At 35.1% G+C, this 18,591-nt stretch overlaps 1 protein-coding gene, 1 long non-coding RNA gene and 1 pseudogene across 2 annotated transcripts; 1 reads left to right on the forward strand and 2 right to left on the reverse strand.

Annotated features, from left to right (window-relative positions):
• Positions 1-423: 423 nt before the first annotated feature.
• On the forward strand, positions 424-1,276 carry LOC126713979 (uncharacterized). The gene is made up of 2 exons (XR_007651511.1): positions 424-559; positions 971-1,276. It is a non-coding gene; the product is annotated as an uncharacterized LOC126713979 (long non-coding RNA).
• Positions 1,277-6,479: 5,203 nt separating this feature from the next.
• LOC126698340 (L-type lectin-domain containing receptor kinase IV.1-like) lies at positions 6,480-9,410 on the reverse strand (annotated as a pseudogene).
• A 3,382-nt stretch (positions 9,411-12,792) lies between these two features.
• On the reverse strand, positions 12,793-15,146 carry LOC126728905 (L-type lectin-domain containing receptor kinase IV.1-like). Its single transcript, XM_050434659.1, has one exon. It carries the CDS (start codon positions 15,110-15,112, stop codon positions 13,094-13,096), a length of 2,019 nt encoding a protein of 672 aa, XP_050290616.1. The 5' UTR covers positions 15,113-15,146; the 3' UTR covers positions 12,793-13,093.
• Between the last annotated feature and the right edge of the window lie 3,445 nt (positions 15,147-18,591).

An 18,591-nucleotide genomic window follows, 5' to 3' on the forward strand; every position in this document is an offset into this window, starting at 1 on the left:
TAAGTTATAGGTTGACGTGGATTCTGTGATGGGTGACGTGGATTCGGAAATTGCTATTGTGTCATAGGTTACGTGGATTTTTAATAATATTTAAGTCCTCTGTCAGTCACCTCAGATGTCTGTTGACTGATGGAAATGACCAAAATAACACGCGTTAATTGATTTAGGGACTAAAAGTAGTAAAATTAAAATGTAGGGATCAAAATGAAAAAAACCCAAAATGTATGGACTAAAAGTGTATTTATGCCTATTAATTTCCCACGATTTCTTGATTCCTCATCCATTTCTGTTTGGCGGTGGGGATTTGGTGCCCCAGAGAGAGAGAGAGAGAGAGAGAGAGAGAGAGAGAGAGAGAGAGAGAGAGAGAGAGAGAGAGAGAGAGAGAGAGAGAGAGAGAGAGAGAGAGAGAGAGAGAGAGAGAGAGAGAGAGAGAGAGAGAGAGAGAGAGAGAGAGAGAGAGAGAGCCTAAAACCAGCAACAGCAAGCGAGCGATGGTAGACACGAAGGTGAAGCTGCACTCTCTGATTTTTTGGCTTCCTTAATGGACTACACTCCCACTGTAAGTTTTTTTTTTTTTAATGGGTTTGTATTGAATTTGACTTTCAGATACCAGACGAGTTGGTTTTCTGTTCTTGAGAATTTGATAAATGTTATTACTTGTTGGTAATTTTTCCTTTAGAAATTTAGTGTTTTTAATTCCAAATTATGATGGGAATCAACTAAGGGCGTATTTTCAAGTCCTTATAAGTTTGGTTTTGGTTAAACCTCTAGCTTAAATGCCACTTTTACTTCTTTTAAGGAGGTGGGTCCAAGCTCTTACAAAATTTGAGTGACTTGCAAATGAAAAAAAGTTTTAAGTCTTGCTGAAGATATAATAAAGAAAGGATATTTGATGTTATATGCCTATTGGGTTTTTCTTTTAATGCTTTATATTGTCTGATTAAATTTCATTTTGGCTTTATTTTTGCAGAATTAGGCTGGTAGCTGTTGCTACTCAAAAGTTTGTATCTGAGGTTGCAGGTGGTGCTCTTCAGTATGCTACTCAACTCTTCCTATACCATTTCATCCCACACATCTAGATAGACCAAAATACATATGCAAACACTTAGAATGTGATCCTTATGATTTGGGAATATAAACTAGAAGGCAACAAGGATTGAAGGTTTTGGGGGAGAGGCATAGGGGTGGGAGTAGAAGTTGGTGAAGTCAATGTACTAGACATATTTTATTTAATATGCTTCCATCCAAAGAAATACTAGTGATTTTGGAGGTGTAAGGGGGGCTTACTACTTAGATGCTTTCAACAGTTAGTTACTATGTGCTTGGCTTTTTATACATCAAAATCTGCATTGGATATTTACATTTGCATAATATTAGACAAATAGGCAATATCACGACGCCCTTGAACTAGAATGGTGGTGAATATTATTATATTGAAAAATGAAAATTAAATCTTTGAAAGTCTAGACTCTAGAGTATGTGTTGTTGGTAATAAGATAACAAAAACTAACTAGTGACCCACCTTGCTGGGATTTATAGTGCAAACTTAGACCTCGTATGGGTGTGTGAAGGTATAGAAACTTTACGACATAGATGCTATATATCTGGGTTTGAATGTGTGTTTGTTCTTTGTTAGTTTGGACTTTGGATCCAAATCTGATGTCAATTTGATCCTAACATTTTTTTCATGGAAGGTCTAATTAATGACTTGAAATTACACTCCTTGGCAGTTGCTTCTAGTTTGTTATTAGATGTTTAACCTTGTATTACATCTAATATAGGCTATTCCAGGAAAGAAAGGCTGCAGTAGTCAAGGGCAAAAAGGATAGGCTGCAAAAGGTGCTCCACATGCACTCTATGTGTTCAGTTGTCTTTATATTGTAATTAGTAAATTGCATGTGTGATGAATGGATAATGTTGTAATATTTTATGGAAAATGGTTTTTGATAATTTTGTACATAATTGCAAGTAACTTGTTTTTAATGAAAGGATAATAATATATTGGGTTATTTTTCTCCGAGTTACAATAGCTTAAGAACAACCCTTTTGCAAAACCAATTCTCTCACCACAAATCATTTAGGTCCTATGAATCGAAGAATGTAGTCAACCTTGTCCCACCACAAATCATTTAAAACCAATTTTCTCACAATTGTTGCTTTTCCAACATCATCTTCCCTATAAGCCGACCGTTGCTCACAAATGACCATGTTTAGAAGACTTCTTATGATTTTCAATCTCTTAAGCATAACTAATGTTGAAGCAAATCATGTTTTAGCAACATCAAATAATTTCAAATGCATAATTCGTTCAACATCGCCAATCTCATGTAGGAATGGCAACGGTTCGGGTTTCTTCATGCCCAAACCCGACCCGCGGGTTCAACCCCGAAACCCAAATCCGCCCCATTTAATAAATGAGTTTTTTTTTTTTTTTTTTTTTTTTTTTTTTTTTTTTTTTTTTTTTTTTTTTTTACATCTAAACCCACCCCCATCAGGCCCCGTCGGCTCTGCCAGCCACTTCAGGGCTTAATCCATGGTCATACAATCTTAAAAAAAAAGAAAAGAAAAAAGGAAAAAAAAAAGAGTTTCCCTTTAAAACACAGAATCACAAACATAGATTCACAATATCACAAACACAAACTCACAGATTTGAGAGAGGCCTGAACCCAAAATAAAAATGAACCCAAAATAAAAATTGGAGAACTCGGTCAACCAAGCCTTTATCTCTGATCTCAGACTCCTACTCGGCCTTTCTCTATCTTAGACCACCAAGATCTCTGATGATTGGTGGTGGTTTCAGCCATCAATCCCACCTCTAGGTCGAAGCTTAGGCTTGACCTCAACACGACCAAGAGCTCTTTTGATCATCACCAAAAGGCCTCTCTACCTATCACGGCCTAAACCTATCACATCTCTCTTCGATCTAACCTCCGTGCTTCTCCCTGGCAAATAGTAACCACTACGTGATGAGAGTGAAGGTGAGGGTGGGTTGGTGAGTGAATGAAAGTGAGGGTGAGGGTGAGGGTGACTAGGTGAGACCGTATAAGGTGGCTTGAGAGAAAATGAGATTGAGAGTTATTGAGGGTGAGGTGAGAGCATTGAGAGGCTGAGGCGGCTTGAGCTAAGAGAGACATCAAAGAAATGAAAATAGGGTTAGGATTTGATATAAGTGACATATATATATAGGTAGGTATTTTAGTAATTTTGCTTTAAGTTTAAACGGGTCGGGTCGGGTTTTTACCAAAACCTAGACCCGCTTCGGGCCTTTTTTTTTTCTAAATCCCAAACCCGACCCTATTCGTTATTGGCCCGGGAAAAATTTGACCCATTAGGGTCAGGCCGGGCCGGGTCAGGTACTCGTGGGTCAGGCATAAATTGCCATCCCTAATCTCCTCGAGTGATTCATTATGAAAATACATATGAAAGATGCATCTTCAGCAACTTTTGTAATCCAATTTTATTCTTCCAAACAGTCTCATTTTGAGAAGAGTATTTTCCAAATTATGTGTATGCACAACATAAGGAGTTCAAAATATATGAGGATATTTAGCTTCAACAATAGACCCAGCTGACTTTATAACTGCTGCATTATTAGTAATGATTTGGACAACAATTTGAAGTCCAACCTTAGCTATGCATTCTGGAAACAACTGAGAAATATAGTGCTTGTCTTTGTACTCTTTTGTACCATTAATGGTTGTTAAGAAAATTGGCCTCCTTTTTGATGTAGCCATAAAATTGATATGTGACATTTTTTGTGCATTCGTCCCTATCACTTGCTATACTCAAACCCCTTTGTTTCCAAGTATCTTTTATTGTCCTCAACAACATCTCAACATTTTCCCTTTTCTTTTGCAAAAGGTTGTTCTGAAGCTATTGTAACCCGAAGGAACATAACCCGATATATTATTATTTGCTGCATTTTTTATAATCTCATTTAACCTAGTGACAAATTTTTTTGGTCAGTTTTCGGTACTCATTTAACCTACAAATAATTCAATAACAATTTGTACATTATATTTATGTCATTATCAAATAATAAAATTCATTTACAAACCAAAAAAAAAAAAACAAAAAGAAAAAGATTCAGAAACTAAGACCCACTTATATCAAATAGTATTATATTAATATAGACATATACCAACCATAAGACAAAACAAGTAATAACCAAAACAAACCCTGATCCACCCAATACATATAGTCATATATTAACCAGAAGACAACAATCTAGAGAGATCCACAGTTTGTGTAGATCACAGTCACTGGCCCATTTGGAGAGACCGACATTGATCCACCCAAAAAAGTAAACTATAGTTACAAACTTACAATACACTGACCCACGCAACAAAGTAAACAATAGCTACAATACACAAAAAACAAAAGTTAAATAGGGTCGAGAGTGGCAAGAAAAAATGAGAATTTGAGAAAGCAGCTCAGTTAGTGCGAGAGAGAAAGTGAGAAATTGAGACCGAGAGAGAGAGACTTAATGGTTGATGGTGATTGCAAGGTGATCTTGGGTTGCCAATTAGTGGCTTAAGCAGCGGAGATGTACTAGGTCCAGAGCGAGAAAAACAAAGAAGAGAAATTGATTTAGAATGACTAGGGTGGAGTTTTGGGTTATTTTTGAGGTTTACTACATGAGATCGATGGAGTTGCCAGGTGTGATTTTTTTTCCCCTATTTTTGGCATTTTCGTGTCTCGACTGTGTTAGTGGCATATCCGAATTTAAAAAAAAAAAAAAAAAAATGAAGAAGAAGAAAGGATTTTGGATCGCTGGGTACATACTTGACACTTTTTGTCTGTACACTTGTCAGACCAGTATGTTGGCAATATTGTTGTGTCCGTGCTTCCTAGACGAGAATTGTGGCTTTCAATTATTAGGTGATGAGCCAAGTAAGAGTTCAATAATGTCCAACTAATTTTAAAAGAAAATTTCAAAGATGTTGAACGTGATGAACAAGTTAAGATTGAAGGCCAAGATAATGTATGCAAGAAATTGTTGAAGAGGCTGAAGAAGAAATTTTGAGTTGATTGAGGGGTGTTGGGGGAATCACAATTCAACTCTCTACAACCACTTAAAAATCAGGCTTGCGGGGTGTGATGTCAAATGCCATAAAAGATTTGAATGTATCTTCCTCATCACCAATTGGTTTTAAGGTGGAATGACATAGCTCATGGTCTGACAAATGGTATCAGAGTCAAGGTCATGGGTTTGAGTCACGGGAGTGTCATTGTAACGGAGGGATTGTTAGGGGGACCACAATTCAACTCCCTACAATCATTCTAAAAACAGGCCCATGGGGCGTGATGTCGAATGCCATAAAAGATTTGAGTGTATCTTTCTTATCATCAATTGGTTTTGAGATAGAATGACATAGTTCACGATCTGACAAGGGGAATGTTGAAAATCGTGGGATGGAAATTGTTAGGAATAGTGTGGAAGATTTATTAAACTTTAATATGATGTTGAGCTCATAACTCTCAAGTTGATCCTATTGAAAGTACATAAAAGTTCATTGATTTTGTACGAGTAGAACATTTTAATTTTGTCTGCAATCAATGTTTGTTTCCTTGTCCCTTTTGAAATGGTGGCTAGGCCTAGGATCCCTCTCTCATAATATTTCATGTAATATTTTATTTTTAGAGTGGTTTTCTTTGATAGAACATGATTTAATTCTGGCACCTCCTATGATATTTTGGGTTGTTCTTAATTTGTTGGATACATATGCATTGATTTTATTTGTAAGTTAATCCACAAAATGAGGGGAATTTCAGTATGACACTTGGTCTAGGGAAGCCAAGAAGGGTAATGATTAAACTATCAATATTTTTTGGTTGGTTAGATTTGATCCTAATGCTTATGCAACATTGGTCCACCTTTGTACCTATGCCAAGGCCAGGGATGGTTCACCAAATCGCAGTTAGAACTCAGTTGCAATGTCGGATGGGGTTTTTTTTTTGGCAAAAATATTGTTTCCATACTTAAGTTTACATAAAGATAAGTTTGTGTTAATTAACTATCAAAAGTTCTTTTTTTTTTTTTTCTCTAAATTATTGAAAACGTTACACTTACATCATTTTGTTCACTTTTGTTAGTTTTCTGTCCTACATGTCTAACAAAATTCCTAGGCGGCATCGCTTAGTATAAAAGGAAGCTCTAGATAAAATAAAAAATAAAAAAGTCTTCCTTTCCTTTCTTACATTTTCTGAGTAATTAAACACAAATGAATAACCTCCACAACACCTCAACGTTGGTGTGATAGGATTGAGATCTGCTACTTAGAGCTCAAGTCGATTCCTACTAATAGTAGATTCTATATTAAGGGAAAGAATCTGTATACATCATATTATTTACAAGTTCCTTTTTTCTCCTCTCCACCCCTAAAGGCGATGTCTGAGCTTTCTGTATGCCACTGGTTGATTTGGTCCCAAGCATAGTTCCATGATTTAGTTTACTCATACAATGATATGCAAATATTTCAACGACCATACTTGAGGATTGAATCTGTGCTTGAGGAGGGCGTCAAACCCTTGATATTTAGTGAAGGAATTGACAATAAGATATCAGATGCTTCAACACTTGTAAAGTTACCAAAACAAGCACTGTCATGTGGTAATTCTGGCAGATCAACATTATCATCCTAAATTGCATCACTTGCCTCATGCTAGGCCTAGCTGCTGGCGATGAGTGTGAGCAAAGCAAGCCTAGTTTCAAAACCAACTCCATTTCCTCCACCACATAATTACCTTCCAATTGAGGATCACTTGCATCAAGGATAGATCCTTTTCTCCAGCACTCAAACGCCCAGTCAACCAAAATTACCTCTTCAGTAAATCCTTGTACCTCTACAGGCCTCCTTCCATAAGCCACCTCAAGCATGAAAGCCCCAAAAGCAAACACATCAGTGCAAGTGGTTGCCCTTCTTGTTCTAGTAAGCTCTGGAGCCAAATAACCCACAGTCCCAGCCACATGGGTTGTTTGGGGATTGGCACCATGCTCGCTTAATTTGGCAAGGCCAAAATCTCCAAGCCTTCCATTTAATTCAACATCTAAGGGGACATTACTTGGTTTTAGATCTCTATGTAGAACAACCTGTTCCCACTCTTCATGGAGGTAGAGAAGGCTAGATGCTACCCATTTGAGGAATTGAAATCGTTGAAGCCAGTTAAGTTTTGGTTTTTCATTTCCATGTAAGAACTTGTCGAGGCTTCCGTTGGGCATATAATCATAGACCAAGAGGAGTTCACCCTTTCACCGGCAATATCCTAGGAGCTGCACCAAGTTCCTGTGCCTCAGCCTGCCCAAGCTAATGATCTCAGCCACAAATTCCTTCATCCCTTATTTAGAATTGTGGGAGACTTTCTTGACTGCAATGTGTATTTTGGAAGAAGAAAGTGTTCCTTTATAAACCTTTCCAAAACCTCCTGCTCCAAGAAGTTCTTTGTTTGAGAAACCTTTGGTTGCTTTATAGAGATTCTTGTAGATGAACTTGTGAGGACCATACTCGCTTTCCCAATCTTCAAGTATTTCTTCATACTTCTTCCTTCTTATAATGTATGCAGCTCCAGTGATTGTTATCAGCATGAGAGTTATTACTAGAAAAACTATGATCATTTGTCTTGGTAGCTTTTTTGTTTTCCTTTGTTAAGGAAGTAAGGGAAGCTTTGAAAAATCAAGGCTTTGTGCTTGTCCATTTCTATTAAAGCTCCATCCAAGAATATAGTGGTCGCTACCAACTGCACCAGTAGATGCAGAGAAACCAACATACATAGATTCCAAAAGATATTGAGACAGATCAATGTGTGTTGACAAGAGAGGCTGGTTTGGTTTTAGGATGTTGGTCAGGGCTAGTGTGACATTTAGTAACTTTTCTGTCCCATTGTAGTCTATCCAAAGATACATTGGGTTTCCACTTAAAAGCTCCAAGCTTATGTTCTTCACTTCTTGATCAGAAAAGTAGGTTGTGGTAGTTGATTCAGTTGAGTTCACGTCGTTCACATCAATACCAACATGGTTACTGTTTATATCGTTTACATCAGTACTTTTAACAGTATCAAGCTTGATAGGCCAAAAACGAATTGACCCCTTGTGATAAATTAACCAATTAATTTGGCCAAGTGATTTAATTAAGTTAATTAATATGTAAACGCGTGGTAGTACAAACAAATCACCAATAAACTAAGTATACAGTAGAAAATAAATTTGACACGGTGATTTGTTTACGAATGAGGAAAACCAACATGGCAAAAACCCCACCGAGTGATTTTCAGGTCACCACTCCCGAAATTCCACTATTATCACAACAAGCAGTTACAAGTAAAGGAATCCCAGTACCTTATACCAACCTATAGTTGAACCTTTACCCCAATACCCAATTGGACTTGTTCTGTAGTGACAATTTCTCCTTTCGATGCACGGCTCCCAATACGTGACTAACTAATTTTATACGCGGTCAGTACGCGACTTATTCCTTTGCACGAATCCAAGTATGTGACTAACTCCACAGAAACTCTTTGATTGTTGTAGTTGATTTGCAGCAGCTTCACATAGAAACACTAATAAGATCTTCAATGTTGGTGCAAGAGACTTTACTTGGTTACAAAACCCAAAGGCGTAAAAGAAACGCAGCAAGAACTCTCTCTTCTGTAGTAGGAGGCTAGAGTTTCAAAAAGAAAACCTTATGAAGCTCTCTAGGGTTAGGGTTTTCCTTTTTCCACCTCCTTTAAATAGGAGTTTAATGGGCTCTCTTATTCTAAATAGGTTTACACAAACCTTGGGCTTTCCTAGTCCTATAAGGATTATACAAACTCATAAACAAATAGCCTTTTAGAATAAAAACATTGCTGGCTATAATTTGAATCTCGTAAGCTCGATAAATCGAGACATCTGTCGAGCTTTAATGAATCTTGACAGATTGAGCTTCTGTTGAGAAGGTTTCGAGATCTGTAGATTGCACTTTTCTTAAGCAGTTCTTGAGTAATCTTCATGTCTTCAATTTAACCACTTGTAATGATCATCTTGAATCTACTTAGATTTACCCAAATACAAGTAAAGTGCGTTTTGACAAAGGATATGCCAATTACATAAAAATATGTCCCTAACAAAGCTCAATAGCCAATATGTGGTTTGTTGGGAGGCCATTATTGGAGGCATTGAAGAGCCCTAGAAATTGGATTCCAGTAGCATGGGCAGGTTCCCACAAGGGAGAAAAGGTTAAGGCAAGGCCATGGCCACCCAACATCAGCAGTTGAGGAACTATTGCAAATACAAAGTTTGTGGAAAATGAAAGAGACCCAGAGGAAGAGGAAGTGTTGAATTTTAATGGAAATTGGTAGAAAGCATGACCAAGTTGTTGGGTTGAAATGTTGGTCAGTTGTAATAAAGGAAGTGATGCAAGCCCTGTTGCCATTGAGTAAAGTGGGAAAAATGTACATCCATGTTAGCACAGGGGCTTTGTTTAAAATGTCATAAACTCCTAGAAAATGGTGGTTTTCCTTCTTTGACCCCAAATAGTTCATTTCAAAATTGTTGTAATGAGAGAACAAGGGTCCAACTGTCCAAGTCCAACTTTTTAGCAAAAAGAAAAAGAAAAAGGAGAAGGGTCCAAAATCCAACTAGATGTTAGAGGGGTGAACTATGGTGGACTCTGCCGGACAATCATAATAATCTTTCTAAACTACAAACTAAGGAAAATGATTATTTGACGAGATGCCATTCTCATCATTTAAAGCACAATAGAAAATTAGTTTTTGGTTTTGTTTTTTATTTATTTATTTTTCTCATCATTTAAAGCACAATAGAAAATTAGTTTTTGGTTTCGGTTTTTTTATTTTTATTTATTTATTTATTTTTTTTATGAATAACATTTTACTCAAAACATTACACGTCGCTAAGAAGCTGCACACAGGCCTTAACCCTGAAAACCTCTATATATTAAACATAACCAACAACAACAAAAAGTACTAATTGTCATAAACTAATTGAACTCAAGCATCAAAGATACATGGAGGAATCTCTTAAGAGGGAAATTTTGATGCATCTTCTCATTACATCAGTACTTGTGAATTTTAATGCATAATGATACACTCTAAGAGGGAAACTTTATGGGAAAACAAGAGAACAATATCGTGAAATTCTAGGTATCAGTTTCTTTCTAGGGTCAAATGTTGAAAATGGAGGAAGAAAGAACCTAGGCAATGATACCTAGGGTCTACTGTCAAGTACAATAGGAACCTCAGAATAATCACCAGGCTTTGCTTGGAATTGACAAACATTGGAACAAAGGTAGAAGACTCTCAACCTAAATTTATAATGGTAAATCCATAGTCAACTGCTAACATTAGTGAAATTTGGGTCCTTTAAATAAAGTACCCAAATTATGATCATTTAAATAAAGTTCTCAAATTACATCAAAAATGGAAAGAAAATTAAATCATAGTGAGATTACAACATCAATAGAATTAAATTCAAACAAACATTATCTATCTAATAGTAGCATAATCATTAACTTTACAAATCCAATCATTTGGTTTTAGATACTATTCTGTTTCTACCTTTACAAACACAACCATAAGCAATAATAATATATTATCAATCCATTCATTTAATTTTATTTATTCATTACAGTTTAGCAAAAAAAAAAAAAAAAAAAATATTTATTCATTACTCTTCTAATTTTTTTATTCTTATTTTGTCCATTATTTATTATCTAACCTTTACTCTTTCTCCAACTCTTCTCCACGTCTTTTTTGTTTTTGTTTTTGGGTCTCTTCTTCTTCTTCTTCTCAATTCTATCCCCCACTTTACCATTACTCTCTCTCTAACCCTTTCTCTCTCTCTCTCTCTCTCTCTCTCTCTCTCTCTTTTCACTTTTCTTGTCTCCATTTTTTTTCCTATAATTTTTTTTATTATTTCCTTTGCATATTTCTCTTATTTAAGTCTATCTTTTGCCATAAAAAAGGTGATTTCTCTCTCTCTCTCTCTCTCTCATCTTCTTTCTTTTAAAGATTTTTTTTTATTCTTCCTTACAGCTTTGCTTTTTGAGTTAATAGTTTTTTGTATTTTTCTGATGTGGTTTAATATTTAATTATTATAATTCTTAATTCTCTCTCTCTCTCTCTCTCTCTCTCTCTCTCTCTCTCTCTCTCTCTCTCTCTCTCTCTCTCTCTCTCTCTCTCTCTCTCTCTCTCTCTCTCTCTCTCTCTCTCATTTGCTATGTGAGTATATTTCTTTTGAAAATAATTAATCACAATGTATTTATCTTTAATAATGTTGTAAATCTCCTGTTGTGCCAACTCATCCACCACATTATCATCATTTTTTTTCCTATCATTTTTATATATTTTAAACAAACTTATATATAAAAATATATTAAAATATTAACTTTACAAATCCAATCATTTAATGTTAAAAACTATTCAATTATTGCCTTTACAAATCCAACCATAAACAACTTTATCAATCCATTCATTTAATTCTTTTTAACCATTTCCCTTCTATTTTTTTACTCTTATTTTCCCCATTATTTTTTATCTAATCGTTTACTTTTCCTCCAACCCTTCACCTCAATTGTTGGCTCTGCTTCTTCCTATTATTATTTCCCCACTTTACCCATACTTTTCTTCCAACCATTCCTCTCCCTTTTTTTACTTTTCTTCTCTCCATCTTCTTTTCTATAAATTTGCTACTACTCTCTTTGTAATTTTTTCTTTTATTTGGTTCATGTTTTGCCAAAAAATGTGATTAATTTCTCCCTATCTCTTGCATTTTTTTCTTTCTTTTAATTGACTTTTTTTATATATATTATTTCTTGCCGCTTTGCTTTGGGTTGATGAGGGTTTTTTTTTTTTTTTTTTTTTTGACAACTCTAGTTTGCAGCTCGTATGACTTTGGCTAAGTGAAATTATTAATTGTTAAAATACTTATTTTATTTGCTAAGTGAGTATATTTATTTTAAAAATAGTTAACCATAATATTCTTCTAAAAAAATTTTAATCATAATATATTTTCAATAAATTTTGGAGAATAAATTATAAATTATAACACATTACAAAATAATTATATATTCATATATGATGTCTGGACTTGTGTGGGTCTGCAAATAAATGAGAAAAAACAATGCCATTGAGCTACAAGGCTCTTGTCAAAAATGAATTCGCTTAAAATCAAGTCAACGAGTAAAAATATTCACATCAATTGTATGTAAAAATATCCGGGTCGACCAACGGATTAGTCGGGGCGAAGCCCTGGATACCGTGGCAGGCAACCAAAAAAAAAAAAAAAAAAAAAAAAAAAAAAAAAAAAACTTGTTTACGTCAAATGTTACGCATGAAAATAAGCATAGGGGTAAAAGGGAAAAATAGAGTTTAATGGTGGCCGATTTTCAAGAGGTACTTTAGAGGGAGCAAAAACTAATATGCTTTTTTTCCATTTTTAATTAGACGTTGACAACCTATTCGGGGAAAAAAGGAGTTAGCAGATAAGAGATATATTTTATTTTGTTATAAAAATATACTATTATGACTAGGACCTTTTTACACTCATGGGGCTTAAGACAATTGACTAAATGACCTAGCTATATGGTGGAGTCGGCCCTATGCAATGATCCTCATTGTTAAATTAGTTATGATTTAGTTCATAGGGTTTATTTATGGAAGTGTGGAATGGTTAGCATTAAGAATTAAGTAACTCTTTGATATGTCTATCCCGTAAATGTTACTCCCAACTCCTTTTTATGATCTTATGGCAGTGCAATTCATTATAAACCATACAACGAGCTATTTTGTGAAGGCAAATAATAATATTCATGCATAGTCATTGTTGGCTGTGGGTTTTCATTTTTCTAAAATTTGATGAGCCACCCAATCTAGTTTCTGCAATACACTATTGATTTATAGTTATAAAGCTTACAACAACTGTATTAATCTTATTGTAGTAAAGTACTACTTAGATCCTAAGTAAATTGCTAACAAATATGAGATTCTACAATAAGTAAACGAAACTGTATACATCACATTCTTCACTATTTCATTTTTTTTATTCTCCCCTGAAGTTGATCCCTAATCAGTGCTAGCTGATCAATATGCGTCTGATTCATCTACCACTATATAGCACAGAATCAGTGCTAGAGGAGGCCGTCAAACCCTTGTCGAATGATGAATTAATTGACAATAAGATCTCAGATGCTTCAACATTTGTAAAGTTACCAAAACTAGTACTCTCATGTGGTAATTCCTGCAGATCAGCATCGCCGTCCAAAAGCTGCATCACTTCCCTCATGCTAGGCCTCACTGCTGGCGTTGAGTGTGAGCAAAGCAAGCCAAGTTTCAAAACCAATTCCATTTCCTTTACTACATAATTACCTTCCAGTTTTGGATCACTAGCATCAAGGATGGCTCCTTTTCTCCAGCACCCGAAGACCCAATCAACCAAAATGATCTCTTCTGGCAGTCCTCGAATCTCTATAGGCTTTCTTCCACAAGCTACCTCCAGCATGAAAGCCCCAAAAGCAAACACATCAGTGTAAGTGGTTGCCCTTCCTGTTTTAGTAAGCTCTGGAGCCAAATAACCCACTGTTCCAGCCACGCGGGTGGTTTCAAGAATGGCACCGTGGTCACATAATCTGGCAAGGCCAAAATCTCCAAGCTTCCCATTTAATTCAGCATCCAATAGAACATTGCTGGATTTTATATCTCTATGTAGAACAACCTGTTCCCACTCTTCATGGAGGTAGAGAAGGCCAGATGCTACTCCTTTGAGGATTCGAAATCGTTGAAGCCAGTTAAGGTTTGTCCTTTCATTTCCATATAAGAACTTTTCAAGACTTCGATTGGGCATATAATCATAGACCAAGAGGAGTTCACCCTTTCGCCGGCAATATCCCAGGAGTTGCACCAAGTTCCTATGCCTCAGCCTTCCCATGCTAATGATCTCAGCCACAAATTCCTTCATCCCTTGTTTGGAATCATGGGAGACTTTCTTGACTGCAATTTGTGTATTGGAAGAATGAAGAGTTCCTTTATAAACCTTTCCAAAACCTCCTTCTCCAAGAAGCTCCTTGTCTGAGAAACCTTTGGTTGCTTTGTAGATATTCTTGTAGCTGAACCTGTGAGGACCATACTCGCTTTCCCAATCTTCTAGTATTTCTGCATATTTCTTTCTCCTCAGAACGAAAATAGCTGCAGTGACCAATATCAGCACGACCACTACGGCTATGATCAAAATCATGATAATCTGTCCTTGCCTATCTTTACTTTTCCTCTGTCGGGGAGGTTGAGGAAGCTTCGAAACGTCAAGGCTTTGTGCTTGTCCACTTTTATTAAAGCTCCATCCAAGAATATAGTGGTCACTTGCAACTGCACTAGTGGCTGCAGAGAAACCAACATACATAGATTTCAAAAGATATTGGGACAGATCAATGCGTGTTGACAAGAGAGGCCGGTTCGGTTTTCGGATGTCGGTTGGGGATAGTGTTACATTCAGTAACTTTTCTGTTTCATTGTAGTCTATCCAAAGATGCATTGGGTTGCCACTTAGAAGCTCCACGCTTATATTCTTCCCTTCTTGATCAGAAAAGTAGGTTGCAGTAGCTGATTCAATTGATTTCAGGCTGTTCACATCGATTCCCACATGGTTGTCGTCTTTATCTTGAACTTCCGGACCCTTTGTAGTATCAAGCTCAATGGCTAAGAAGTGGTTTTTTGAAAAGCCATCATCTGAGGGATTCAAGAGTCCTAGATAATTGCTGTAACTATCATTGGGGATTTTCCACGAGGGACTGATGGTGAAGGCAATTCCATGGCCACCTATGGGTGGTGTTTGAGGAACTATTGCAAATACAAAGTTTGTGGAAAATGAAAGAGCCTGAGTTAAACCTGAAGAAGAAGTGTTGAATTTTAGAGGAAGTCGGAAGAAAGCATGACCAACTTGTTGTTGTGAATTGTTGGTGAGTTGCAATAGACCATCGGGGTGGATTCGAGCGGTTCCATCTAGAAGCAGATTTTCTTGATGGAAGCCATTGTAGATGAAGTGGTCATCTTGAGCAAACATCAATGGAACCTTAAGGATGAAGAGAGTTATCAGAAAATGGAGTGATGTAAGCCCAGTCACCATTGAGAAAAGGAGGAAAAAGATTTATCTCTCTGAACAAATGGCTTTTGGTTGTTTAAATTTAAAATGTCTCGAAGACTCAAAACTCCGAAAATATCTCAGAGAATCAAAACTCCTAAAATATCGTTGTTTTGACTTGATAAAAGTCGGAGTACCGTCTCAATATTTCCTGAGCACACCATTTTAGAAAAGTGTACAGGACCTTAGCATCCCTTAAAATGAACAGTACAAGTATCTAGATGTGGCGGCTTTAAAATTATTTTTAGAATACCCATGAAAATGCTTGAATTATACAAATTCTAATAATAAAAAAACTTGAATATATTAATATTACCCCAAAAAAAAAAAGATAAAATTTTATAATTTTCTTTTACTAACAAAATAAAAAAGCAAAAAGAAATTGATGAGAGATAAAGTGAAAACTAAAAATGTTAAGATAAGAGTAATAATGTGTGAGAGAGTCTAAAATAATGTTAGAGAAGATAAAAATGGAAGAAGTGAGAGAGAGAAAGAGATCAACAAAGGCTACATGCTGCGATTGTAAGCTGAGAGAGAAATGGTATCTCTCTTCATACCATTTTTTAGGAAAATAAAAAATGAATTAAAGATGATTTTTATGGAATAAGTTGAACAAGTTAATTGGTTAAGGGTTTTTTTTTTATAATTTTTTTTAATGACCTCTTTGTTAAATTTTTGTTCATTTGTTGTTTGGTTTAATGTTGTTGTTGTTTAATCTATTTTTGTTGTTATTTGGGCTAATTTTTATTGTTACTATTTGAGATTTTATTTTACTTTTTCTTTAAGGAAGTAAGGATTATGTTTGGGAGACCAAATTATATATATTTTTTAACTCAAATTCTTAGGATTCTTAAATCAAAGAGTTCAAAATTTTTAGATTAGACAAAACAAAATAGCTTAGTTTAAAAATAATTATATATATAATTTTTTTAAACAGATATAACTCGTATGAACAATATGAGCTCAACGTAAAGCTGTCCCTAGATAACAAGATTTTCAATGACAAAGATACTTGTGAATACAAGATTTTGGGAAGGTTGCCTTTTCAACTCCATAGCCTTGTGTGAGGAATTTTTCTTTTTTTTCCTTGAATGGTTCAGATCAACTTCTTATATCAAATTCACGGGAAAAATGGGCATTTGTGCTTAATTTACAAATTATGCAATAAATGCCCATATTTTGAAACTATTTAACAAAATGTCCTTATTTTTAAAACTCAATTTCAACAAAATCGAGTTACGTTTCTCAAAAAAAAAAAAAATCGAATTACAGGTAGAACTCGACATTAACAATGTCAAGTTCTATGCATATTTTTTCACTTAATTTATTTATTTATTTAAATTTATGTAAAATTTGACATTACTAATGTTGAGTTCTGCTAAAAAATGTATATATAACTCGATTTTGAGGATATTGAGTTTTACACATAACTCAATTTTATTAAAATCAAGTTTTAAAAACAGGGGCATTTTACTAAATACTTGCATTTTGCTACATAATTTGTCCATTTTCCCCTCAATTTCACCTGTTATAAGCGGTCAAAACATATACTTCGAGATTGCTTATTCAACGCTATAGCTTTCGGTGAGCAAATTTTTATCCTTCAACGGTTCAGATCAACTTCTTATATCAGTTTGGACTGTTCAAAGCGGTCAAAACATATACCTCACAACGTTAAATTGCATTTAAAGTGAATCCTCAGTAGCAACAACTTTTCAAGACTGGCAATTTGCTTAAAAATTTAGAGGCCATGCTTAATTTAGATTTTGCAGTGGTCTTGCCTTTCTACTGTATGTTCCTACATATGAAAGTGAAGGTCTTGGATGTAAAAAGGATTTGATGCAAAAAATTCAACCATTTGTGTCTTCGTTGTGTCCAAAATTTCAAGATAACAGTTAAATAAGATAAGATGTAGAAGACTTAAAATTGCTTGTATAATATCTATCTATTAAATTTCTTTGCAAAAGGAATTTTCAACCTTCTGTCATGTCCAAAATTTCAAGGTCACGCCAAGGCAAAAGAAGACTATTAAAAAGTTTTGATCTCCTCATTCTTCACCTAACAAAAAAAAAATGCAATACATTTCACTTCTTATAATAGATTAATATTGGAATAAAGAAATTTAAAAATCTACATTTTTTATGAGGCAGAGTGAGAAGTAATAGGCCAAGAATGTATTGATCTCTTGTGATGAATTAACCAATTAATTAACCAAGTGAATTAATTAAGTCAATTAACATGCAATACGCGTGGTAGCACAAACAAATCACTAAATAACTAAATGCAATGGAAAATAAATTTGACATAGGTAATTTGTTTACGAATGAGGAAAACTACTGAGGCAAAACCCCACTGGGTGAATTTAAGGTCATCACTCCTGAGAATCCACTATTATCAAAACAAGTTGAACCCTTACAAGTAAAGAAATCTCAGTACCTTATACCAACCTACAGTTGAACCCTTACCCCAATACTCAATTGGACTTGTTCTGTAGTGATAATCTCTCCTTTCAATGCACGACCCCTAGTACATGACTAACCAATCGATGCACGGATTCAAGTATGTGACTAACCACCAACTTGAGAAGGATGTTGGCTGCAAAGTTCTTCAATTCATCAACACGATGAAGATCACGAAGCTTTTTGGTTACAAAACCCTACGGCGTACAAACGCGACAGCTTCTTGAAGAGAAAGATGAACTAGGGCATATATCTCTAATCACAATATGCTTGTGAAAAACATTTGCATTCAGTTGCATCAGCTGTGATAACCCTTAAAATAATCCTTATATCTATTTAGGGTTGTGAGAAAAGAAAGTCTAAACATATATACACGGATTTGTGTGAAATCAGATTTGAAAAACTGATTTTTGTAAATCTCGATAGATAGCTTATTTGTTGGGCAGTTGTCGAGCATCGAGTTTACATAGCTTTTTAAACCTCGATAGATTCTATTTGTTGAGATAGCTGTCGAGCTTTAAAATCCAGCACTTTTTCACTTGATTCTTGGACAAATTTGCATAGTTTTAACACTTGGACTTGAAACCTTGTTCCTTGAAGTATTAAACACATCCTAAATCTACCCAATTACAAGTAAAGTGCATTTTGTCAAAGGATTAGCCAATTCTACATTGACATATGTTTCTAACATGGTTTACATATGTCCTAATAAGAAGAATGACAAATAAAAAGAGGGGAAAATTTGAAAATTTTGTATAAATAAGGACAATTAATGTTCTTTGATTCTAGTCTCAATCAATGATGTCAACATATGATATATAGGTGATTAGATAATTAGATGGGTAAAACTTAGATACAGTACCTTAGGTACCTCTTTTAAAATTAAAACACTTGTCCACTTACTTAACAGTGCCATTGCCGTTACCTTCTCCGTTTATTTCTTCTCCTTCTTTTTTATTGCCCTGTTTCAAACTAAAGCATTCTACTCTTGAACTCCCGCCAAAC

This window comes from Quercus robur, chromosome 1, assembly GCF_932294415.1.
Source record: "Quercus robur chromosome 1, dhQueRobu3.1, whole genome shotgun sequence".
Classification (NCBI taxonomy): Eukaryota; Viridiplantae; Streptophyta; class Magnoliopsida; order Fagales; family Fagaceae; genus Quercus; species Quercus robur.